The sequence below is a fragment of the Pleurodeles waltl genome, chromosome 2_2 (assembly GCF_031143425.1).
Source record: "Pleurodeles waltl isolate 20211129_DDA chromosome 2_2, aPleWal1.hap1.20221129, whole genome shotgun sequence".
Classification (NCBI taxonomy): Eukaryota; Metazoa; Chordata; class Amphibia; order Caudata; family Salamandridae; genus Pleurodeles; species Pleurodeles waltl.
In genome coordinates, this window is record NC_090439.1 from 804,162,296 (window position 1) to 804,188,173 (window position 25,878).

The 25,878-nt window shown below is 43.7% G+C and overlaps 1 protein-coding gene across 1 annotated transcript in view; it reads left to right on the plus strand.

Moving 5' to 3' along the window:
• CA3 (carbonic anhydrase 3) overlaps nt 1-25,615 on the plus strand; it is a 219,717-nt gene extending 194,102 nt beyond the window's left edge. The window contains exon 7 of the mRNA XM_069220431.1: nt 24,892-25,615. Coding sequence (XP_069076532.1) covers nt 24,892-25,011 — 120 coding nt within the window. The 3' untranslated portion in view covers nt 25,012-25,615. The remainder of the gene's footprint in view (nt 1-24,891) is intronic.
• The last annotated feature ends 263 nt before the right edge of the window (nt 25,616-25,878 follow it).

Consider the following 25,878-nt stretch of genomic DNA (forward strand, 5'->3'; position numbering starts at 1 on the left):
GGCACAAGATAAGGTGTTGAGGAGCAGTGGTTATTTGCACATCTCTGAATTCCGGGGTGACCATACTAGCATGTGAATTACAGGGCATTTCTCAAACAGATGTCTTTTTTACACACTCTCTTATATTTGGAAAGAAAAAATGTAGAGAAAGACAAGGGGCAATAACACTTGTTTTGCTAATCTATGTTCCCCCAAGTCTCCCGATAAAAATGATACCTCACTTGTGTGGGTAGGCCTAGCGCCCGTGACAGGAAACGCCCCAAAATACAACGTGGACACATCACATTTTTTGAAAGAAAACAGAGGTGTTTTTTGCAAAGTGCCTACCTGTAGATTTTGGCCTCTAGCTCAGCCGGCACCTAGGGAAACCTACCAAACCTGTGCATTTTGTAAAACTGGAGACCTAGGGGAATCCAAGATGGGGTGACTTGTGGGGCTCTGACCAGGTTCTGTTACCCAGAATCCTTTGCAAACCTCAAACTTTGGCCAAAAAAACACATTTTCCTCAAATTTTGGTGACAGAAAGTTCTGGAATCAGAGAGGAGCCAAAAATTTCCTTCCACCCAGCGTTCCCCCAAGTCTCCTGATAAAAAGGATACCTCACTTGTGTGGGTAGGCCTAGCGCCCGCGACAGGAAATGCCCCAAAACGCAACGTGGACACATCACATTTTTTTAAAGAAAACAGAGGTGTTTTTTGGAAAGTGCCTACCTGTAGATTTTGGCCTTGAGCTCAGCCGGCACCTAGGGAAACCTACCAAACCAGTGCATTTTTGAAAACTAGAGACCTAGGGGAATCCAAGATGGGGTGACTTGTGGGGCTCTGACCAGGTTCTGTTACCCAGAATCCTTTGCAAACCTCAAAATTTGGCTAAAAAAACACGTTTTCCTCACATTTTGGTGACAGAAATTTCTGGAATCAGAGAGGAGCCCCAAATTTCCTTCCACCCAGCGTTCCCCCAAGTCTCCTGATAAAAATGATACCTTGTTTGTGTGGGTGGGCCTAGCGCCCGCAACAGGAAATGCCCCAAAACGCAACATGAACACATCACATTTTTTTAAAGAAAACAGAGGTGTTTTTTGCAAAGTGCCTACCTGTAGATTGTGGCCTCTAGCTCAGCCGGCACCTAGGGAAAACTACCAAACCTGTGCATGTTTGAAAACTAGAGACCTATGGGAATCCAAGATGGGGTGACTTGTGGGGCTCTGACCAGGTTCTGTTACCCAGAATCCTTCGCAAACCTCAAAATTTGGCTAAAAAAACACATTTTCCTCACATTTTGGTGACAGAAAGTTCTGGAATCAGAGAGGAGCCACAAATTTCCTTCCACCCAGCGTTCCCCCAAGTCTCCCGATAAAAATTATACCTCACTTGTGTGGGTAGGCCTAGCGCCCGCGACAGGAAATGCCCCAAACCGCAACGTGGACACATCACATTTTTTGAAAGAAAACAGAGGTGTTTTTTGCAAAGTGCCTACCTTTAGATTTTGGCTTCTAGTTCAGCCAGCACCTAGGGAAACCTACCAAACCTGTGCATTTTTGAAAACTAGAGACCTAGGGGAATCCAAGATGGGGTGACTTGTGGGGCTCTGACCAGGTTCAGTTACCCAGAATCCTTTGCAAACCTCAAAATTTGGCTAAAAAAACAAGTTTTCCTCACATTTCGGTGACAGAAAGTTCTGGAATCTGAGAGGAGCCACACATTTCCTTCCACCCAGCGTTCCCCGAAGTCTCCCGGTAAAAATGATACCTCACTTGTGTGGGTAGGCCTAGCGCCCGTGACAGGAAATGCCCCAAAACACAACGTGGACACATCAATTTTTTTTAAAGAAAACAGAGGTGTTTTTTGTAAAGTGCCTACCTGTAGATTTTGCCCTCTAGCTCAGCCCCCCAACCCCCCCCCCCCCCACCAGGAGCGACCCTTGCCTACGGGGTCGCTCCCCCTGCGTGACATTGGCGCCAAAAAAAAAATCCCCAGTGCCCAGTGGTTTCTGCCCCCTTGGGGGCAGATTGACCTAAAATCGACAATTCTGCCACCAAGGGGGGCAGAAATGGTCTAAATACAATTTGCCCCCCAGGGGAGCGACCCTTGCCTAATGGGTCGCTCCCCATCTCTAAAAAAACAAATAAACAAAAAAAAACACAAAACAAAAATTGCCCTGCCGCCTAGAGGTTTCTGCCCCCCAGGGGGGGCATAAATGGCCTAAAATACATTTGCCGCCCCCCCCACCCCCCAGGAGCGACCCTTGCCTATGGGGTCGCTCCCCCTGCGTGACATTGGCGCCAAAAAAAAATCCCCGGTGTCTAGAGGTTTCTGCCCCCTTGGGAGCAGATTGACCTAAAATTGGCCAATCTGCCCCCAAGGGGCAGAAATGGTCTAAATACAATTTTCCCCCCAGGGGAGCGACCCTTGCCTAATGGGTCGCTCCCCATCTCTAAAAAAACAAATAAACAAAAAAAACACAAAACAAAAATTTGCCCTGGCGCCTAGAGGTTTCTGCCCCCCCTGGGGGCAGATCGGCCTAATAACAATAGGCTGATCTACCCCCCAGGGGGGCAGAAATGGCCTAAAATAATTCCTCCCCCATGGGAGCGACCCTTGCCTAAGGGGTCGCTCCCCTTGCGTGAAATTCACATAAAAAAAAAAATCCCTGTTGTCTAGTGGTTTCTGTCCCCCTTGGGGGCAGATTGGCCTCATCAAAATAGGCCAATCTGCTACCAAGGGGGGCAGAAATGGCCTAAATATATTTTGCCCCCTAGGGGAGCGACCCTTGCCTAAGAGGTCGCTCCCCACACCTAAAACAACAAAGTAAACAAAAAACAAAAATAATTATCCCTCGTGCCTAGAGGTTTAATAATAGGCCGATCTGCCCCCAGGGGGGGGCAGAAAAGGCCTTCCCAAAAAATGCCCCCCCGGGAGCGACCCTTGCCCAAGGGGTCGCTCCCTTATGTCCATTTAAAAAAAAAAAACATCCCTGGTGTCTAGTGGGCGTTTCAAAAGCCGGATCGCAAGCAATCCGGCTTTTGAAACGCTTGGAGAGACTTCAAAGGGAAGGAAATACATTTCCTTCCCTTTGAAGTCTCTCCAGGCCTCCCCCACGTGATCGAAAGAGTCTCTTTCGATCGCGCTGAGCGCGATGGGGGGGTCCCTGTGACAAATCAGCGCGCGCTCTCACGCTGACGTCACAGGGGGGTGGAGGGGTGGAAGGGGAAGGGCTTCCCCTTCCATCCCCGCCTTGGGGGCTGGGTGGGGTGCACATGGGGTGAGCGCGCTCCCCCAGTTCCCGTGCCTTGGACGAGGTCACCTCGTCCAAGGCACACGGGAACCGCTGCCTTGGACGACGTCACCTCTTCCAAGGCATGCGAAAGTTTAATGACTGATGGTGCTGCTGTGTCCAGGCTCCCAGGTGTTATAGGTCATGGTGCTAATTTGACTAGGCACTCAAGATTTATGAGTGCAAATCTGAAGAATAATTCAAAGTGACTAAATGAACAAGTTCTAGGGATTGCTAAGTAACGGGTCAATTTTGAACTGGCGCTCAGAAATGCTAACTAATAGGGAAAATCTAAACCTGGAAATACTATTAATAAGTAATGATGGAAATCTGAACATGCATTAATGACGGGGCAAATCATAAAACGCATAATTGTTTTTATTATTGGTATGTGATAATCATCTATGCCATGCCGGTGCCCACTCCTACATATCTGCACTGGCATATTGGTGGTAATTTGTGACAAACTATTGGTACTCTTAAAACAATGTGCAATCATTTCACATAATGCTTGCGCTGGTATGACATTAGTATTTATATATTTACATTAGATAGAAAGAATCTGCACCATTGTGGTGAGCAGTGGTGTAATGCATACACTGGCATAGGTTTGGCAATTCTTTGCATTGTTCTAACAAAAAGGCTACCATTGTCGGAGGCTGTAGCCTGTAAAGTTTGTTGTAACCTGTCTCCATCCATCCATGCTCTTGTTAATCTATTTATGCATTGACTAATTCACATTGCAATCTATTAATGCACTCAGTTAAGCATTCATCTATCTATAAGCTCACTTACCCTAAACTTATCCGAGTACCTAGTCAAATATTAATCCATCCATGCACGCATTAAACTATCCAACCATTGAGTCATTTCCACATTCAGCCACTCACTTCTCCCCATAGTCACACACAAAAATGAGCCAATTAATTAAGATCACAATCACTTATAATATAGCAAGAGCTTTTGGCATTGTCAATGATTGATATGTTCTATGATATGATATTAAAACTCACAACCCCAGTCAGTTTGTATTATTTGGAAGGTGAGGGCTTACAGTGGAATGGTGCTCTGTGTGTGTGTGTATAACTCATGCTCTGGGACCGGATTGGTTCTTATAGTGTGGGTAAACCCTGTCGGACCAAGACAAACATTACCCTTGTGAGGACCCTTGTGTTAGGAGGACCAGACCCTTTAGTATGTTTAGGTAGTTTTGAGAGAGTGCATCAGAAAAGTAAAAGTTCAGATATATTTGTCTTAGTCTGCTTTATAACTTTAACTACTATCTATGTGCATATGGGGTTAGGATAGCAAATACACACTTCATTGTGGTCAAAGGCGAGTCCTCATAATTATAGCTGTGTTATGTTGTGTGTGTGCATGTGTGTGTGTGTGTGTGTGTGTGAGTGTGTGTCAGGGAGAGGAGGGTTGAGAGGCTTATGACTTGCCAGCCAAACCTTTGTAGGAGTGATATGAATTATGGGCTGTCCTTACAGTGTGCATCACATTGAGTGTTTAAGTCTTAATATTTTCCACTAAATCTGTCAACTCTGACAGTGTAGTTTGGCACTTTAGGGATCTGCCCCCAACTAAGCTTTTTGTGAGTTTACACTAGATAAATCCTATTGCATGTTTGTAAATTAGCTGTACAGATTGTGGGTGTTGTGTAGCCATCCTAATGGCAATAGTCCCAGTGCTGAATTTGGCTATCTGTTCTGTTTTCTCATTGGTGAGATTGATCTGATTCATCTAATGCGTTTGTGGCTCTAGATTATAGATAACGCTGTTTGTGGTTGAGCAGCCCTACTTAATTGTCACAGAACTACCCAGCACTTAACTCTAGCTAATGGGTGCAGGTGTGGCCTATTGGCACTCATTTATGGGGACTGGCACTGATTTACCCTCAATGACTTTGATCCAGGGCAAGAGATAGAAAAACACAAAAGGAGGAAAGGAGGAAGAGAAAGATGGCAACATAATGATGGAAAAGGAAAGCAGGAATGAAAAAGAACCTGAAAGAGTAAGATAAATGGGCAGGGAGTGTCTGGTGGTGGATGAGACAGGCATGAGGTGGAATCAAGACTATGCAGCCTTGATTCTCATCACCCCCACATTCAACAGTGTGGCCACCAGCTTACAAATTACAAAAATATTGTTGGACATGAATATTTGGTCCTAAATATTGTGTACAAAAATACCATCCCACAGGGAGTAGGGATTCTTTAATCAATTCCAGTGTGGTAATATTTTTGTAAACAGTATTTAGGACAGATAAAATTCTGATGATGACATTCTGGTAATCCATCACATGGAGCTGTGTGGTTCTTGTATGGTTCTCAATGCATTTATAATTGTGTTGTTTAATTCCGAGAGTATTTCTCTTGATTTTTAGTATGTAAATACTGAACATTATTTGTGCTTCATAGTTTTTGTTTGGTTTTCATATTCATTCCAATATGATTCAGTCCCCCTGGCTGCAAATCCTGGATGTGGATTGTTGCAGAGAAATATATTTTTTGTGGAGTGGGCTAGTGTTGCACACCTTTGTTCCCACTCCATACTCATGTCTGTATATGAGGGATGGGTGATTTGCCAATGTGTTAGTACCTGATGTGGAGTGTGTGCCTGTTAGTGTTCATGTAAATTTCCGGTGTTCTCAATAGAAGTATGTGTTGGTGTCACTAGGTGTGTAAGCCATTCTCATGGTTTTGCTGTTGGGGGTCCTAGTGTATGAACTAAAATTAACACTTGTGGTTTGGTTTAGAGAGATCTTGTGAGTACAGTGTGGATTGAATTGTGCAATATGGTAGGCATAGGGTATTGTGCTGGCACAGTAACACGTAATGCAGTTTGTATTGGATTGTATGATGGTAGAGAAGGGGCAAACTAAAGGTATGTTTAGGGTTCGAATTTTATGGATCAGAGTGGTACGATGAGATGGTATATTATATGGGTTGAAATATAGAGGTGTGCTGAGGTACATTGTAAGAGAGTACATGGAGGTGTGGTTTAATAGTGAGTGATGGTGCAGTTTGATGTTGTACTGGGAGTATAGGGTGTGATGCTGCTGACTGGTTATATTGCTGTTTGGAATGGAGTTGTACAGCATCTTATGTTATAATATTACATTGTGAAATGTGTTTTCTGGTGGTGGGTTAGTGTTGTGGTTAGTGTTGTGCACTGAAATTTGGTCTCAGAAGTTGTTCTCTTCCATTGGCTGAAGTATTGTAGCATTTTGCGAACTTTAGTGGTATGGAGTTTTGTGTACTGTGGTTTTGATGCTAATTGCAATGATGCACCGTAAAGCTTATGGTAGTATGGCAGGTTGTGCTATTGAATGGTACTGAGTGATCATGAATGAAGTGGCATAGAATAGTAGGCTAATGTGTGATGTAGGGAGATTTGGATTTGGTACTGTGGTATATTATGTGGTGTTGTGAGGTGTGGGTGATGTGCTATGGAGCTATGTGCTTAAATGTGTTGTGGAATATTGGGCATGTAGATGAAACTTTGCATGGTAAAGCAGTGATCAGAAGTAACAGTAAGGTTTTTGCTCAGTTTGATGTGGCTGCTGTATGATAGTAGGGTGTGATGTGAGGGTTGCACATTTTCATGACTTGTGCTGAATGGAAGCTCGATGTGCTATCTTAAATTGTTTACTTCTGATATAATATATTCTTAGATAAGGAGCAGAGAGGTGTGGCTTGGTGAGAAGTAATTTGTTTCTCTTAGTCGGTGGCGAAATGTGTTGTAGAATATTGCATGAAATTAAGTACACTCTTGTGTGAGTTGTGGGGTGCTGAGGTTTTGTAAGTTGCTCAAATTTCATTGAAAGGTATTTTAAAGTGGTGTGTGCTTCTGAAATAGTCAGGTGGGGTAGAAAGCATTGTAATATGGTAATTTCAATTGGTGTGATAATTGGTGAACTTTCAAGGTGTGGTACGGGGATAGTAGATTTGTGGTGCTGTATGGTATTATAGTGTGCAAGTGATATGGAATAGTGTAGTGTAGTGAGTGTGATGCTGTTAGGTTGGTTGGTGAGATATATAGGAGGTATTTAGTTTAGATGGTCACATACATAACATGAAGTGGGCCAGGGTGCAACAGTTTGTTGTGGTGAGGCATGATGTAGCATGTGTGTATAACGTCTCAGGGCATATGGTGGTATGGTCTAAAAAATGTGATGCTAATGAACAATGTGGTATGCACTGGTTGGCGTGAGGCAGTGTGTTGTAAGGAATGGGATAGTGTTTGGTGGTTTGTGGTCTGTAGTGTATAGAGCAGGCTTTATGACAGGTAATGTGGTGTTAGGTATGGTGGATTAGGGTGGGGCATTATTTTTGTTGAATTTTTGGCCTGTTGAAGATTGAGTTTGAGGATGTTGTATAGTCTGACATGTGGCTATATGGAGCTGTGGTATGTATTTCTACCTTTGTTATTTCTTTAAATTTTTCTTATTATATTGGTGTTATTCCATATTTATTTTTTGATCAGTAAACAAAATGATGGCTGACAAATATACACTCCGCTTCAGTATCTGTAGAGTTTTAATGGTCTAAGCAATAAAGTAGATTAAAATAGTGGTCGCCATTGAATAGCTTGTAAGCAGACACTAGCTCAGATTTGCTAATAGGTTGCTTTTGAGTGAGGATCCCAGGGCAGTGGAGACTTAGAAATGAGCAGTGCTCACATTCAAGCAGAACAAGTGGAAAGAAGGTTTGATTTCTGAGCACAGGTAAACATAAACTGAATGAGTGGGCAAGGAAATAACAATGTCAGGAGCATTTGGACTGCTTTGAGGGTGTATCTGCAGGAAGTTGGAATGTAAGGATATGAGTTGAGTATGAAACTGTATGTGAGGTTTATGCATGTGTGCTGTTGCACATGCATGTGTGTTTCTGTGTGCTTTAAAGTGCCTGTTTGGGGGCCCTCACTGACAGACAGTGTTTCTCTTAGTTGACAGTCTCTAGCATTTGAGTGCATCTAGTTCTTCCCTGGCACACAGGGCACATATCTGGCATAACCATGGTTATTCCAGAACTGAGGGTGGCTACCCCTTGCATTATGGTGATCTTGGCAACATGGTGATCTCTATACTAAGGGGCCTACTCAAAAACTGCACTTTGTAGTACACTGTGCAGTACTGCAAAACGTGTGTGGTCATGCCTCCACTTCTACCCTCTTCTGCTTGAACATTGCTACCCCAACTGCAGTTTTCTCACATGTAAGTATACAATTTAGTAGTGACTGTGGGCGGGACATAGGGGAGTGATTGAAAAATGGGGACTATTTAAGACTCAAGTGTAGTGGACGAGAGAAGAATAAGGAGGGGTTTAGGGAAGAGTATGGTTTAGGTAGGCATGTGCACTCACAAGAGGAAGCACAGTGCTATTCACAAACCTCACTTCTAAGGTTACTACAGTCAAAAATTGACCCAAAACAGTAGTAAATTACATCAGCTTAGAGCTGACGTAAGTCGAGCACCACACATGGCCAACCACTGACACTGCCACATCCTCCCATAGCAGATGATGGAGGTAGGACCTCCTCCACCAGTAATCTTCGATCTACTTATTTACATTATTTGGCAGTTCCTCAATTTAATTGGAATAGTACTAGTGGAGTCAGGTTCTCAGTCACTGCCCCCGTGTCTGGAACTTCTTGTCTTTGGAATTTAAGACCATCTCAAATTATGGAAAGTTCAGATAAAAGTTGAAGATCTTATTAGTTAGTACCCTGACTTTTGCCGAGGCAGTTACCTAGCGCCACAAGACTGTTTGGTGTTGTACGCTTTAGAAATCTCAGTAACAAAACATAACAAAACCTAGGGACTTAAAATAAAATGCCACAGTAAATGATGTGAAAATAAATTAAATTGTTTAACATAGTTAAAATATAAATAAAAATACATCAAAATTTAAAAATTAGATATTTATTATTTAATTATAAAATATTTAATTAAACCTTTTTGAAATTAAAAATTAATGCATTGTAAATAAATTACTTTTAATTGTCTCTATATCACATTTAATTCTTTTTAATGAGTAATTTACTTTTTTAAACTTAGAAAATTATTTTCAATGTAATGTATTCATACTAATTAAATACTTAATTCAAAAGTAAGTTCATAATGCTGTAGCATTTTTTATTTTTATGCTCCTCTTTTCTCCTCAGATCAGTGGTAATGCATGGGGAAAACTAAACACAATTAAGCCCAAAGGTAGCAAAAATATTTTATGTCAGGTATTATTATAAATTCAATTTATATATTTGTTTTAAATGTACAGCAAAATCCATTAATTGTGAATTAAATCTAAAAATATATTGAATTGCATCATCATTTTCTTTTCCTGAAGTATAAATTCAATTATAGATACCAACCTCAAGAAAAACAATACATTTTTATTATGCACTAATAATTATTAAAAGTGATGTATAGAAATAATTAAAACTGATTTAATAATATTTCTCCAAAAGTTCATGTTACATTCATTTTTAAATTAAAAAAAGGTTATTAAAAATGTGTAAAGAATTAATAAATATATATTGTTTTAATATTCTTGAAAACGTATATTTACTTTATCTATTTAAAAAAATATATATATATATTATTTGCTCTACTCCCTTTTTCAGGAGTAAGGATGTGTGTGTCTACACTTTAAAGTGACTTTACACTTGGATTTTGTGAATAGCCAGAAGTAGTAAAGTTACTTAAAGGTGTAAGAGTAAGCTTACACATGCAAATTACTCTTTGAAGTGTGCATTACCTTAGTGAATAGTCTCAGTTATGTTCTTATATCAATACATTTGAAATCATTTTTAGTAGTTTCTGAGCTCTCCCCCTACTTTGTCGCACATGCAGCACTTACATATAACATGGCAAATGATTGATCATCAGTACATTGTTAAAAAAAACAGAATTATTTTCAAAGCATATTGCCAAGCCACATAGGTGGTCATTATGACCCTGGCGGTATTATAACCGCAGGGCCAAAACGACGGGAGCACCGCCAACAGGCTGGCGGTGCCTCCCGGCGTATTTTGACCGTGGCGGTAGCGCCGTGGTCGCACCGCCGGGGCCGGCGGTTTACGGTCACAATGGCCCCGGCGGATGGAATCCGCCAGGGCAGCACTGCTTGCAGCGCTGCCCTAGGGATTACGACCCCCCCCCTACCGCCAGCCTGTTTCTGGCGGTTTGCACCGCCAGGAAGAGGCTGGCAGTAAGGGGTGTCCTGGGGCCCCTGGGGGCCCCTGCACTGCCCATGCCACTGGCATGGGCAGTGCAGGGGCCCACTAACAGGGCCCCGGCCAGCATAGCAGACAGTGAAAAGTGCGACGGCTGCAACTGTACGCGTCGCACGGCCGCAGCACCGCCGGCTCCATTAGGAGCCGGCTCCTATGTTGCGGCCTCATTCCCGCCGGCCCAGCGGGAATGTCATAATGGGGGCCACGTGAGTGCGGCCACATTGGCGGCCGCACAGAGGTTACCGCCTGGCGGGCAGCGGTAGCCGCCCGCCAAGGTCGGAATGACCCCCATAGTGTTTAGACCTGGCACATAGGGCTTCATGAAAAAACTGGATTGCAGCAGCACATCAGGGTTGGAGAGGGAGTTGCTGTTCTGTCTCTTGGAACTTATGCCTTCTTACATCTGGCAATAGACTACTGCCTACGCTTGTGTTTACATCAACCATTGCTCCCACCCTTCTCTCCTAGCCGCCTTCAGTTACTTTGAAGCATTGTTTTAATCCTGAACTCACCTATCCTGTGGGTTCAGGATGGGATCATGGTTGCTTGTGTGCCATCTGTTGGGCAAAACACTCAGTATCAGTTTCCACATTTGTGCAGAACTATGTAGTAGACAGTGACCCCTCCACTTTCCCACTTTACTGTATGATGGAATTAGGATAATGTATCCTTCAAGGCTTCTACTGTTTAACTCATTTTAGTTCTCTGACACAAAAGCTACCATTTCTCTCTCTTATTTCCCAAATTTGTAGATTTTTGCTTTCTGGTCTCTCTGATTTGTCTACCTAATAGCTTGGTTTAATGTCAACCATTTGTTTAAATATTTATCAGTATCTTCTTTTCATAGATAGATCACACATTTTATCTGTTCTTTCTCCTGATAATGGCCCTTCCACATGAATTGCACTAGAAGACAGAAAATTGAATGGTTTGATGCTGATCTAGTATAAGCTTAAAATATGATATGTGCTTCAGTGACAAAGCAGTGATATACCTGCGGTTGCTTTAACAAAGCTGCCAGCATTAGACTTCATAGTTTCTATCTTAGTTTCTATCTCCCACCAAAACATTTGTTTTTCACTCTTAGTTAATAGAGACCCCGGTGTTGGGGGAGTTTTAGGGTTAGGTTTGGTAAATAGGGTTGGAGTGGAGTCAGATATGGTGTGAGGGCTGATATAAGCTAAGGTGAATGAGTTATGGTTTGGGTAAAGTTATAGGGTTTGATTTAGAATGGCTGCAAAAGTTAGTAATGAGCAAAGGATTTAGGACCCCATGTACGTAGCCTTTGTTTGGTCGCAAATGGCCCGATACGCAGAATTAGGCCATTTGCAATGAAAAAAACTATTTTCCTTTGTACAAAGCCCTATTTAGCAATTTGGTAATCTATTACGGATCACAAAATGGGTTTGTGACTCGCTATTAGGAAGGGGTGTGCCAATGGTGTCCCTTCCTAATAGCGACTTGCAGGGGGATGTATGATTGCTTTGCGACCGGGAATGAGGTGGCAAAACAATCGCAGTTACCACCAATTTCAAATTGGTGATAACCCACTCGCAAAAGGGAAGGGGTCCTGCAGGGATCCCTTCCCCTTTGTGAATGGGGGGTGCCATTATTTTTTCTGAGCAGGTAGTGGTCTCCCAGACCACTGCCTACTCTAAAAAAATGAAAAGTAAATGTTTATTTTGTTTTGGGTAATGCATTCGGTTTTTCAGAGGGCTGCATTTAAAAAAATGCTTTATTTTAAAAGCCTAGAAGCCACCATCCCTGTGATTGTGGCCAATCCCAAATGGGTCACAAATTGTGACCTGCCTCATGAATATTAATGAGCAGGTCCCTTGCGACCCATTTGCAAATCACAAACAGTGTCTGAGACACTGCTGTACATCAGGTTTTGAAATTCGCAAATTGTGAGTCACTAAATCTTGCAATTTGTGAGTTGTGCAACCTTATTTTTGTACATGTGGCCCTTAAATTATAGTGTATTATCTTTAGGGCTTATGGTAGGGTTACAGTTAGGAATGTTGTTAGGGAAAGGTGTCTGAAATTGAGTTATGGTTAGAGATGGAATAAGATACACTTTTAAGAATGGATCAAGAGTTATGGTTTAGGTAAGGGATGGGGTCAAGTGTAGGATTAGGGTTCCAATAATGGAAGTTGTAGTTGATGGTCTGAGAAGAAGGTACTGTTAGAGTAATGCAGAAGGAAATATTGGAGTACAGGAGAACCACCTGTAAAAGCTAAAAGAAGGTGCATTAACCTACCGAAGTCTCTTACTGCATGGCACATTGATATTTGCCTCTGTATCATAAAACCTCACCACACCCCAGCTCTCAAACTCTCAATCACATTTCCCCAAAGCAAAAATGGTTGACTCCTTAACAGGGTCTGGCAGACTTTCCATCCCTCCTCTTACAGTTATTGCTTCCCATCTCATTGGAGGTGAGCATCCTGTTGGTGCTTTTATTGGTAACACTACTGATGGCCTGGTTTTCCTCAGATGCTTGGAGGGGAGGCAGGAAGTGCACACGTTGGGGGCAGTCACCTCCACTGAGGCTGGCTCTGACATGCTAAGCACAACTTTGCACTGACATAGAGGGAACTCTTGGACGCAGTGAGGCTGCACATTAAATACCAGAGTTCTTGGCAGACTGCAATGTTCTTGGAGCCTGAGCTCCAGCTTTCAACCATTCCTAGGGAAGAAATTAACATGTTGTATGACTAGGGATATTTTAAAGCTTCTATGGAAATCCTACAGCAATTTCACCTGAAGGGCATCCATTGCTAGGAAGCAACATTGTGCAGGCATCCTTTAAGCACTCAGAGAGGCCATTACATGGAGGGCCCACCTTAGGCTACCAGTCATTGGTAAGTACTGAGGCAGAAATGCCTTGGTAAACCTAGAAGACAGACAGCCACCAAAGGAAATATTTCACAGGATCTGCAGACCACTGCACATCAGAGGGACTAAAACAGTCCTGGTTCCCAAAGATAAGTGACGCTGTAGTCGACTGGCAACCACCGGCACAAATTATGCATTGCCTACACACTTGAGGTAGTCTTGACTGCTAGTTCATGCCTACCTGGAGCAATAAGATGCTCAGCAAGGCTAGTTTACTTTCGATTACAACCCAGGGCCATATTCATGAAGCCCTTGCTCAGCTGTTGTGTCACTTTTTGTGATGCAATGGTGGTGCAAACCACTAAATCCTATTTATGAGGCCACACAAAGCCACTTTGCATGGCCTGGCATGGTTTTGAATGGTCCAATAAACAGGAAGCAAGGCAAGGCAGTGCAAATTGCTGCATGGCCTCACTCTGAGCAAGGGAGGCATTCCATGAGTGTTGCGATGGGTGTTTCCACACAACATCCATGGATTTTGCCGCATCCCCAGATCTACAAGACCTTGTAAACCTGGGGATGCACCAAAACCTTACGCCTCCCCAAGAGTGGCTCAACAAGGAGAAATATTGCTATTTCTCCTTGTTTTTTCCTCTTTCTATGCCTGCTGCATTCTGCATAGAAAGAGGAAAATTGTTTCCCAGTATTGTTTTTGTGTAGGAAGATGTCCCTTCCTGCACAAAAACAATCCTACATGCGATGCAGGCACCCTGGCACCATGGTGCCAGGGTGCCTGCATCAGCGCTAGGCTGCAAAAATGGCACCAGTGGCAGGGGAAAGGGCAGGAATACGCTGTATGCCATAGATATGGCACATTCCTGCCTTTTCCCTGTGACGCAGGGCAGCACAGCAAGGTAATCTGCTACACAGCTCTGTGACACAAACCCATGAATATGCCCCTCAGTTCCTGCAGCCTTGGATACTATGGTAGTCTAGCCTGATCATTTTTTGAGTACTTGGTGGTGCCCAGTTATGACCCCCAGAGAAAATGTCTGGCATACCATGAGTGTATCTTCAAATGCGGGGAAACCTTGGGGGCTTGCCACCAGCACACCCCCGTCTTCCCACCTATTAGATGTTAAGCTGTGCCAGAAAATGCTTACATTTGCATTATATTTTTTTAGAAAAACTAGATCTTTAAAGCTCTTCTTAAAGTATTCTCAAATATTCCCTTACTAGCCTTCTGAAGCAGATTATATGCCAGTGTGTAAGCAGTGAACTCTCAACCGGCAGTAAGAACTGTTGTGAAATAAACCTTTTTGGAGAAGGGAGAGAAGTAGAGTCAATGCATAGAGGCCATGGCTTAAGCATCTTGCTTGATTTGGAGTTAATTTATTATGAGAGCTGTCATATTACCTTAATTCAAATTGATCTCTTTCATCTTGACCTGCAGAAGAAACTAGGAAAGTCATGCACTGGAAAGATCCTTACTTTTCAAACACCAACTATCCATCATGCTAAGCAGATAATTAAAAGTATTTGTATGCCAGCTGTCAACAAGCGTGCACAGGTGGTCCAAAGTCCTGAGAGCTGTTGATCATTCCAGAGTTTTGGACACTAAGGGGCATATTTCCTAAGCATTCTTGCAACACAGCAAGACAACTTGCTGCTACGCTGTGGGGCAGGGAGAGAGTAAAAATGTGCCACATCTATTACGATAGGATGCATTTCTGTTCTGTCCCTGCTCTGGTGCATAGAGTGTTGCCTAGCGCCAACGCAAGCAGCCAACGCAGGCACCCTTGTGCCATGGTGCAAGGGTGGCTGGGTTATAGGTAGGACTGGTGGATTAGTGCACAAAGGGCAACCTTCCAGCACAATAACAATCCTTACAGACATTTTATTATTTTTAAATATGCAGCACAGGTGGAAAGATAAATAACAAGGAGAAATTAAAATATTTCTCCTCATTACACCTCACTTGGGAAGGTGTAGCATTTTGATGCATTCCCACGTTTACCTGTCTTTGGAAATTTAGCAGTGCATCAGAATCCACAGGTGGATGCATGGGAATGCCCATGATCCACCCATGGAATGTCTTCCCAATGCAGAGTAACACAAGGCAGTGATTTACGGGAACTTGCATTATTATAGGTTTACTAAGCCACACTACAACCCCTTTTGCGTATTAACCTGGTCTGGTCAGTGTCCACCAGGCCCTGCATGTATGGGGTGAGGTGATGCGTCAAAATGCTAGTAAATATTGTGGCATCCATGTTAAACAATGAAATAGGAAAGTAGGATAAGCAGTGCACAGGGTCCTTGCCAGTTAAGGGATGACCGTGCTGGATGCTAGGTACATTGTATCAGTTAGAGTGCCCATACTGCTAAAAGAGTTATAAAGGCTTGCCAGGTTGGGAGCTAATAAATTCACAAATGTTTTATACAAGTCTTACAGAAGTCATACGTATAGCCATCTTGCCCGGGAGCTTTGCCCGGTTGCAGGCATTGTATAGCCATAATTACGTCAAGGTGGGCATTATCCATATCCAGTTTTGAAGTGTCATCTTGAGGGATGCAGGCCAAAGGGATCTGCACCAGGCATGATTGAGTATCCCCCAAATCTAAAGCATCTGCTGTGTATAACTCGGTGTAGATGTGTTCAAATTCCTGGATGATGTGTTCATCCTGAGCTACTTTGATAGCATTCAGCCCCACAATCTCAGCTTCTCTCTGTTGGACAGCTTGAGAGTGGAGGTAGAGTGCTAAAAAGAAACCGCCTTATTCCCTCTCTTATAATATATCTGATTCATGCATAAGAGTGCATATTCTGCTCTATCCATATCGTGGGTCTTGAGCTGTTTACAGGCTGTCCTAAGTTGATGCTATGTTGCAAATGAGTCTGTGTGTTTGTATGTCTCCTCCATTTCCCTTATCTTATCCTCCAGCTGAGATCTTGTATCTTTTCTGTCCTTTTAAGTCAGACTGCTATGGCTATAAACTGGCCCCATACAAATGCCTTTAAAGTGACACACAGCAAGGCAATGGGTGTGTTTGGTGTGTCATTGGTGGCTAAAAAGGAGTTGATGGTGGCCGTCATGTTGGCAACTGTGGTCTTGTAAACAATGAGCTTGGGGTTTAAGGTGCCAAGTGCAACTTAGCGTGTAGAGATTTGTAGGGAACACATGGGATTTACAGGTGAATAGTCAGAGAGAGCAGTGACCTCAATATCTACCACTGCAGTTGCAGGGGTGTGGCGTGGGGAGGTTAGAAACCACCAAAACAAATTTGGCATATGTCTGGTGTGCAGCAGAAAAAAGGTGTCATCTTTTGTGTTCAGGTGCTGTTTTACCAATATGTCGCCAACCCCATGGCTGCCAACCACTGTCTGCATGCCGGGTTGGGAGCACCCGTTTGCCTCACCCTCTGGGTGGATCAGTCCAGGTGTACATCTGGGATGATGCTGAAGTCCTCTCATGATGATGTCTGTTTCTGGAGTGGCCAGCACTTGGCCTTTTGCATCCCTGAGGAATGTTTTTTGGTGGTCATTCAGGGCATAAAACTTTGTGAGTGTAAAGTTGTACCCCCTCATGTCTATTCGTAGGGATAGGAGTCTACCCGATATCTTTGTGTGTGTCTCTAATACCCTCACTGAAAAATGTGTAGTTAGCAGCACTGCTACCCAGGCCCTCTTTCCCTGTCCGGAAGAGAAGTACTGGTGCCTGAAACATCAAGAGCACAGGCGCTTCCAGCCAACTGGAGTAAGGTGTGTTTCTTCTATAAGGCAGATATTGCGTTTAGCATCCATAAGGAAGCAGAGAAATGCAAGGCTTTTTGCTGGGGCATTGAGACCTCGAACGTTCAGGCTAAGTATTTTACCCATGTGTGGTAGGGTATTGTCGAGCCACAGTGATCACTGAGGACCAGGCTTCAAGCAGGCATCTCCCATAGGCTCGTCTATGCTGTGTCGCTTTGTAGTATAGCTGTTTTTAGCCATGTTTTTAGACATGTTATTTTAGAAACTTTGTGCACTTTAGCCCAGTTACATTTTATTCAGCTTCATTTTACTTTTCTAGCATGGGCCACATTTGCAATGCTGTTTTATTTCCTTTCTCTAGTTGTTCTTTTGCCTAGGAAAGCATTGTGTTTCTAACCAGACATTCTTTTCACTTTGTTCTTTCCTCAAGGCTGCAGCCAGATAGAGTTACTGGCAAAGTGTTACGCTGTGTCTTCAACATTCACAGAAACATACACTTACTTACGTGGAGACATTTTCTCAGAATATCAGCTGCTTTATTATAAAAACACTTCTCTGTCCCATACACGCTAGAGGGAAATTCCAGCCAGATGACCACGACTGCATGCTGATTGCCTTTACTACAGCTTCTTGCTTAGACTACCGGATCCCTGGCCTACATGGGGATGGTGTCTTTCGAGACAACAGGCTTCCTTGCTCAGGTATAGGGGATGATGTCTTCCCAGGGGGGAACCTGAAGGGCAGATTAGGGTTTATGACACTGTGCTCTAACATAGCTTGGGTAGGAACTACATACATTGCTCCTAGGACAGTATGGTGGGACTTTCCGTGTTTCACTCTTCTTTTCACTAGTTTGCTTCTAGCGTGTTTTATCATCCTAGTTATTGTAATTCATGCCATTTTAGTCTAAGAAGCAGCTAATTCAATCAACCTTATTGAACCATTCTCTGCCTCTGTGTTTGCATATGTGAGGCTAATGTGACTAAGAGAAAAGAATGAGATCTGATCCACCACAATTTCCCTGAGGAGTCATTTCTGTCATGTGCCCGGTTGCCACAGTTATTCCTGCTATTGGGCAGAGATGAGGTGCTGCTGGTTAGCCAGAAAACCAGATTAGGCTGACAGATGTCACATGGTGTGAGATTGGACTTAGTTCCCCACAATTCAGGTGATTCTGCCACCTGAATCCAGCAGCCACATTAGGATAATGAGAGCCTATGTGACAGCTTGACGTATGGATGCATATGCATTTGTTATCGAGCTGAGAAGGAGGGGGAGAACCTCTCCTGGGAACATGAGGAACCAAAATCTGGGGGTCCATGTCATCGGAAAAAAAGTAATTTAAGTCATTTAATTTCTCCAGTTAGGTGTGGCAGGGGAGCCCCGCCGCCAGATTATGGGCATTCCTGTTCAATAGTCATGGGTAAGTTGTCCAGCCTGTCCTTATTCATTGTTCAGTTCGGACGCAATGTCTTGATGCTGTAGTTGACAGTGTAGCCCTTTCTTTGCAACTTTCTGTCTTGAAGGGTTTACAAACTTGTTCTTTTGCCAGTCATGAGAAGTGATGTGCCCAGGTGGGGCATTTCAATTGAGACTGAAAAGCGCCCATGTTGAGGAATGAGCTGACTTCCAAACAAAATGAAGCTGAAAGGAATGTTCCCACCTATATTTTATCTCTTTCTTGCAAAAGAAGTCATTCAGAGGCCGAAGAGTTCTACGGTGTTGTAATGTTATAGGGGAGAGATCCTGGTATAGACATTCCTTTGTGCCTTCAAAGTCAATAGTGTTTTTGTCTTGTACTACAGACATGAAGACCTCTTTCTGTCGATAGTAATGGAGGCAGGTAAGTATGTCCTGTGGCTGACCAGGAGAGCATGCTGGGCATCCTGCTCTGTGTTTACGGTCAAGAACATGTCTTGGTCAGCGAGCTCTAGGGCCACAAGCCGGTGACATATTCTTCCAGCTTCACAGAGCCTGCCTGCAGATGGACTCCCTTCCCTGGATGAGGACATTGAAATGCCGGGATCTATTTGCAAGATCTTCCAGTTGGTAGTAAAGCTCAGTTTTCTTGTCTTTGAACTTGATAAGCTCACAGTGATGATCATCCAGATCTTCTTTATGGGAATCGCAGGTTTTTTCCAGGAAGGCAGTATCTGTGGTATGGTTTCCATAGACAGATGTGCAGACCACCCCAGAAAGGAAGACATATCCCTTTACTAGTTTCCCTCTGAGGTGATACCCCAAAAGGGTGGTGGAAGCGCTGAGAGCCGCATCTCTGGAGCAGGAAGGCCTGCCCAAAGCGATGCCCCTCTCAAGTTGTATCACCCTCACTGGGAACTTGAGAATCGCTATTGCATCACTGTGTTCAATCTGCAGACCTCTTTGTGTGCATGTTGCACAAGATGCCTGAGGTTGCCTACAGGTGCAGATTGGAGGGTGTCTTGCTGGAGAGCCCAAACAGTTAGTGGTGGGTCTAAGAAACAAGCTCCCAGTTGGCCCCAAAAGTCACAGCTGAGGCCCCTGAGGACAATGCACAGGCAAGATGGAGGGCCCCTTAATGCGCTATACACTGCTAGATTGTGGCTGTGCAGCACTCTCTGCATACTCTATCAAGCCTCAGTAATCTTCAAGGCCATATCCCATATCTATCCATGTCCCAGCAGGCCCCAACACATTGTCACACCATTCACTTCCAGAATATGGTTGGGATATAGCTTCACCAATCTTGGAGAGCATGTTTCTGCCAGCACCAGAGGAGAGTTGTACTCACTGTAACATGCATGGCTCCGTACTCTGACTTCTGTTCCACCGCCATGTGCCCCTATGGGGCCACTTCAGGCCCTCGATTCACCAGTGTCCCTCGGGGTCCACCCACGATGGCAACTGTAGGCTTCAAGGCCTGGTGATGGCTACCAAGGTGTAGGCTCCAACTAAAGGCCTTATTTAGATCTGAGTGGATAGGTTACTCCATCACAACAGTGATGAATAGCACGTCCACTGTAATCTATTCCCATAATGTCCTTCTAAATCAGGCCCTTAGTCCTGTACGAGGAGGCAGGAGGGAACAGTCCAGTGTCCTGTGCTGGGTTGCTATTACACTGCGGGCCACCAGCCCCAGTAGGGAGCCCAAGGCCTTGCCCAAGCAGTCAAAGCATGGCCAAAGGAGCAAGGGCTAGTCCGGTGTTGCCCCAAGGCTGCCAATCAATTGGCCTCTCCAAGCACCCAGTCTGTCAAAATCACACCCCTCACTGTGCCACAGAGGGGGTCTCACACTGTAATACCCAGGACATTGCAGCTAGGCAGTAAAGGCAGCTTCAGGAAGCTCATTCATCCCTTCTGTGCTGGGCCCTGGGCAGTTGCCATCTTGGCTGCAAGGCCATCTGTCCTACCTCACCACCGCAGGCCATCAGAAGAGTAGCGATGGCCAGCATGGGTCCACTCTGTGCGAGGCCTGTGGATCGCAGCATCCACCCCGATGTAGATCGCTGGCACCAGAGCTCCACAAATTCACCTTCACTCGGATGCCACCTTGGACATGCCCCCCTGGTCATGAGAACTTTAAAGTCATGTGTTGTTTTTGACTGTAAATGTAGGAGCATTTTCTTGCTGACTTATCTAAAGTATACAACTGAACAGAGCACAGTAACTTACACAAAGCAACATAACTTCATAATGAAAACATAACAGGGCACAAAACAATAAAAATAGAATGCAAAAACACAGCCACAGTACAACATATCATGCCACAAAAAAAGCCTCACATCAAACAAGTACAAACGTTCTTATCGCACATTACTACCTCCAGAAACCTACTTTTATAATACAGTAATAAAAAGTGTTTTCACTGCTTTGCCAAGGATATGAGAGCGCAGAAATATGTTTTCTGATCTGGCCCCCCGTTTCCACTCTGCTGTAATTATTAGCTGTGTGAAGCATGAAGAAAGTGTGTTAAACTACACTAATTCCCTTTTCGGGATTTCCATCTTGTTTATGGTTCCATCTCGTTCTAGTGCAAAGAGCTAGATCAGTTCCTTGTGATTTTGGTCACGCCACCAGCCATGACACCACTTATTTCCACCATATTAACACAGTAGCAAAGTGGTACGTCCGTGGATCTCTGTTTGGATGTGCATTTTGAATAACTGGTTTAAATGTATAGGTTCTAGATCATACAGCAGTTTCCCCTATTTGTATTACTGCAGTGCTTGATGTAAATCCAACTATTGATCTTTTACATTATTGTGCACCACTGTACGTGTGTCACTGTACTTATCCCAATATTGTTCTCACAAAAACATGCACAAACACCATATCAAAAACACAAATTATTTCCATTTGATTCCATAAAGCGTTCAGCAATTGTCATGTGAGGGACAATTGGTAAGTAGGGGAACAAACAGGCATGTGTGTAAAAGAGTCAGGATGAAGGATGTACCTTTAGTTAACCCACCTGCTAGGTTACAGTCCTGACATGACCTTAGAGTTTGTGTAGATAGTCTCAGAGCCCTCATTGTGTCTACCACAGAAGAGCAATCATTTGTAGATCTCACTCGTACAGAGTGCAGGCTGTAGTCTTCACAACAATGCCCTCCATCTGCATATAAAAACAGGGATGTGGAAGTCCTATCATCTGACACATAGTGTTTGGGCTCAAGGGCAACAAGTTTTCATGTTTATTTTGTTCTTGGGACAAGTAGGTCCGACCCCCTGCACCACAAACCCTTTGGCTGTCAGTTTACAAGGAAGGGAACTGTCTGTAGTTGAGATAATATGTTTGTCCATTCATTAATGCTGTTTGAACTTGTATTTATGGTTCATTAATGAAAAGACTTCATTATTAGGGTGGGCGCTGTAAATAAACATTTTAAGGTCACACTGCACTTCTGACAGTGGTTCCAGAAAAAAAAAAAAGTATAAACACATGTTTGAAAAGTTTAACAATATGAAGCTAAGTATAACCTCCAAGAATGCTCTGTGATTAGATGCAAATGTTTGCAGAAGCTTGTAAGCAAGAGTGCTGACTCTGCTTTAAAAAAAATAAAAATGTTCATTAAAAAATACAAGTATTAAAAAAAGTTTCGCTGCCATTAAATTTTAGGTGCTATTTTAGTAAAATGTGTTGATGCATGCTAATATTTCCAAAAAATATTCCTAATGGAAAATCAATGCAACCATTTTCAACAAGATTATGGGAAGCATGAAAATAAACAAGCACTGGCAAAGCCAACCGATCCAACATTTTTTGAGAGTCTTTTGGTTTTGCGTGTCTTGTTTTGACATAGCTTTTGTAACGCCTTATTGTTGTGGGAGCTGCCAGGCCCTCACCGTTGCAAAAAACACTGGAAAAAAGAAAAAAAAATGCCAAAAAGCACACATTGCCACCAGTGGCGTAACAAAGGCCCGCAGCCCCCCTCCAAAGGGGCTTCCTAAGCACAGCACATGCCCTGAGTGAGTCTGGAGGAGGGGCCCCGCCATGTCCTTTGCAGGCGGGCCCCCTCCAGTTTCATTATGCCACTGATTGCCACAGTAGTTCCTGACACTGAACAAAACTACTTTGTGTGCCAATATGCTCCTTGTGGAAGAGCAGAATGAGATCACCCACAGTAAAGCCGACCGACAGATAGAGCGAGAAATAGAACTTTAATAAAAACAAAGGGGGTGATTCGGTCCGTGACCGCCGGGGCCAGGGTCGGCGGGAGCACCGCCAACAGGCTGGCGGTGCTCCGCAGGACATTCTGACTGCGGCGGTATGGCCGCGGTCAGAACAGGAAAACCGGCGGTCTCCCGCCGGTTTTCCGCTGTCCTGCAGAATCCTCCATGGCAGCGCAGCTTGCTGCGCCGCCATGGGGATTCGGACACCCCATACCGCCATCCTGTTCCTGGCGGTTCGCCCGCCAGGAACAGGATGGCGGTATGGGGTGTCGTGGGGCCCCTGGGGGCCCCTGCAGTGCCCATGCCAATGGCATGGGCACTGCAGGGGCCCCCGTAAGAGGGCCCCACAAAGAATTTCAGTGTCTGCTGAGCAGACACTGAAATTTGCGACGGGTGCAACTGTCCCCGTCGCACATCCTCCACTCCGCCGGCTCCATTCGGAGCCGGCATCCTCATGGAGGGGTGTTTCCCACTGGGCTGGCGGGCGGCCTTTTGGCGGTCGCCCGCCAGCCCAGTGGGAAACCCAGAATCACCTCGGCGGTCTTCTGACCGCGGAGCGGTGTTCTGGAGGGGGGAACTCTGGTGGGCGGCCTCCGCCGCCCGTCAGAGTTAGAATGACCCCCAAAATGTCTTTGTTAATGTCAGACCTAATTAGTGACCTAATTCTTAAACAAAGTCACAAAAGTGCGCCCATGGTACATGTCTTTGAAATAGTGGCTTTCATGAATTCACAAGAACTTACAGAAGTAATCATACTCCTAGAAAATATTTGTGAACTGTATTTTAGCACGAGCAAATATGTATGTGTGGATTTGCTCATGTAAAAATCTGTTGAGCATTTACAAGTTCACTTTCCCTCCAACCACTTAGTTCCCAACCCTGGAAGATATTCTACTTCTGCCAATGTCAGGAGTAAATTTCCAACCTTTCTCATTATTGGAAAATATTAAAGAAGGGCTGGTGAAAATCCTTAAAACATGCAAGTTAGTAGGTTTGCACACTCAAAGGCATTCCAGCCCTGCTTACTGCTTCCTCCATCCCCAGTATGTAGATCTGAAAAAAGGTGGCAACATAAGGAAATTGCTATAGAAGGGATTGCTATTGCAGTATTCAAGCCATACTATGATAGTAGCCCTGGCATAATCAGAGAGGCTATTATCAGAGCTCTTTCATAATGAGATTCCTGCTATAATGTGTTGCCGCACTACACTGCACCAAAGGGACATGTAGATTTTTTTTACAGGACAAGTAGATTTAAGAAGCAACCTGTCCCATGGACAAGTAGATATTTTATTAAATTCCACACCCCTAAAAAAGAGTATTTGGAGAGTTGTTAACTCCATGTTGATGTTCTAAGTGAGCAGACTTTGGAAGAGAATACCGCAGAATGTATTAAACATAGTACTCCAAGAGCGCAACAGGTGTGTGTGTGCCCTCCTTGTGTGCCCCTGGGACAGTCTGGTATTTCAGAAGAGAACATATGCTTGTGCAGCCCATTCTGTAACACATATTGTGCCAGCACACATTTACTATAGGCATAATCCTAAGGATGTGTTCCCTAATTTGCAAGGGAGTATGGCCCAAGGCAAATGAGGAAAACACTTTGCCTCTTCGCCTTTTCCATATTATGGATACAAGGGACAAAGAGTCTGTCAGAGAGCCCAGTAATAGGTGCCACACATCATAGTTCCCCCAAGGCCAGTTTCTCATAGTGACAAATGGGACCCATGACACCCTTGACCTACCCCTGCAGGTGGGTGCAATCACTCACATCACTTATCTGCAGGGGTTCCTGTCCTTTTGTAAAGCAGTCTTTTATTACACCTGAACTGTGAAAGACTGACCGGCTGCTTCGAAGATCTGCTCTGAATTTCACAAATGCACTGCCCCTAGGACTGCTGTCCATTTGCGGGGGCAGCTCATTATCTGTAATAGAGTGCACTCTCCTTGTTCCACCCGGCACACCTTTTTAAAGGTGTGTCATAGTGCAAGCATAGACTGTGTACCCTTTTTGTATTAGGCCCCCAGGTGTATTATTCATGATTCTTTTCTCTGTATTTCTTTAAAAGAGTTCTTGTGAAATATTTATTTTCCATACTATTGTACAATGATATTATCTTTGTTTCTGCAGATGGAGAAGCTACGCAGCCTTTATGCCAGTGCTGAGGATGAATCACCATGTCACATGGTGGACAACTTTCGCCCGACACAACCCTTGAAGGGCCGCGAAGTGAGGGCATCCTTTGATTAGGATTAGTTCAGTTAAAGTACACTGTTCCTGTATTAAACTTTTTGAAGTAGTCAATGTCAATCACAAGAGAATCTTGCTTTGCTGGACATTCAGTAACATGTGTCTGGCCTCACAGACTCCATGTAATCCAGGGAGCTAGGCTACAACATTCTCAGATTAAAGGAGACATAGAATCAAAGGCACGATACCCCATTGAAAATGTCATGCTTAATTTTATATACAGCTTGCCTTGCCTCATGCTCATACTGGTAAATTTACGAAGGAGCTTTCAAGATAAAGGAATGTAAACTTATGGAAAGCTGTGTATTTCATAACCTGTAGAATTATGTTTTGAATTGTAGGTGGTAGAAATGTAGTCACACTAAACCATGGAATAAATTGCAATCCAGAGCATGTGCTAGAGTGGAAATAAATGTCTAGAGACATTTGAAAACAACAGCTAGCAAAGGAATGCTACACAATTTATATTATTGTTCTGGAATATTGATATTGCTGTCACTATATAGAAAAAAATGTAAGACATTCATGGATGTCATAATATATATCTTTCACTATTTAATCAGCCCATGTTTTTGAAAATATTAAAAGTGTTCCTGTTGTTTCATTCAGTGCTGGCATTTACATCCTTTTAAATATTTTTCTTTAAGCTAGGTTCTTGCTGAAGATATTTATTTATGTGTTTTTGCCTGGGCCTTGAAGCCACAGCTCAGAATCTCTCTTAATTACTGGAGGTGTGATCAAAGGATGGTGCTTTGCAATTCTGTAGGTGGCATGTACCTTTAAATTTGATACAATTAAATTTTATGGAAGTCTTCAATAATTGTGAAAACCTATCTCTAGTTTCCCTATTAGGGTCTTGTTGAAAGA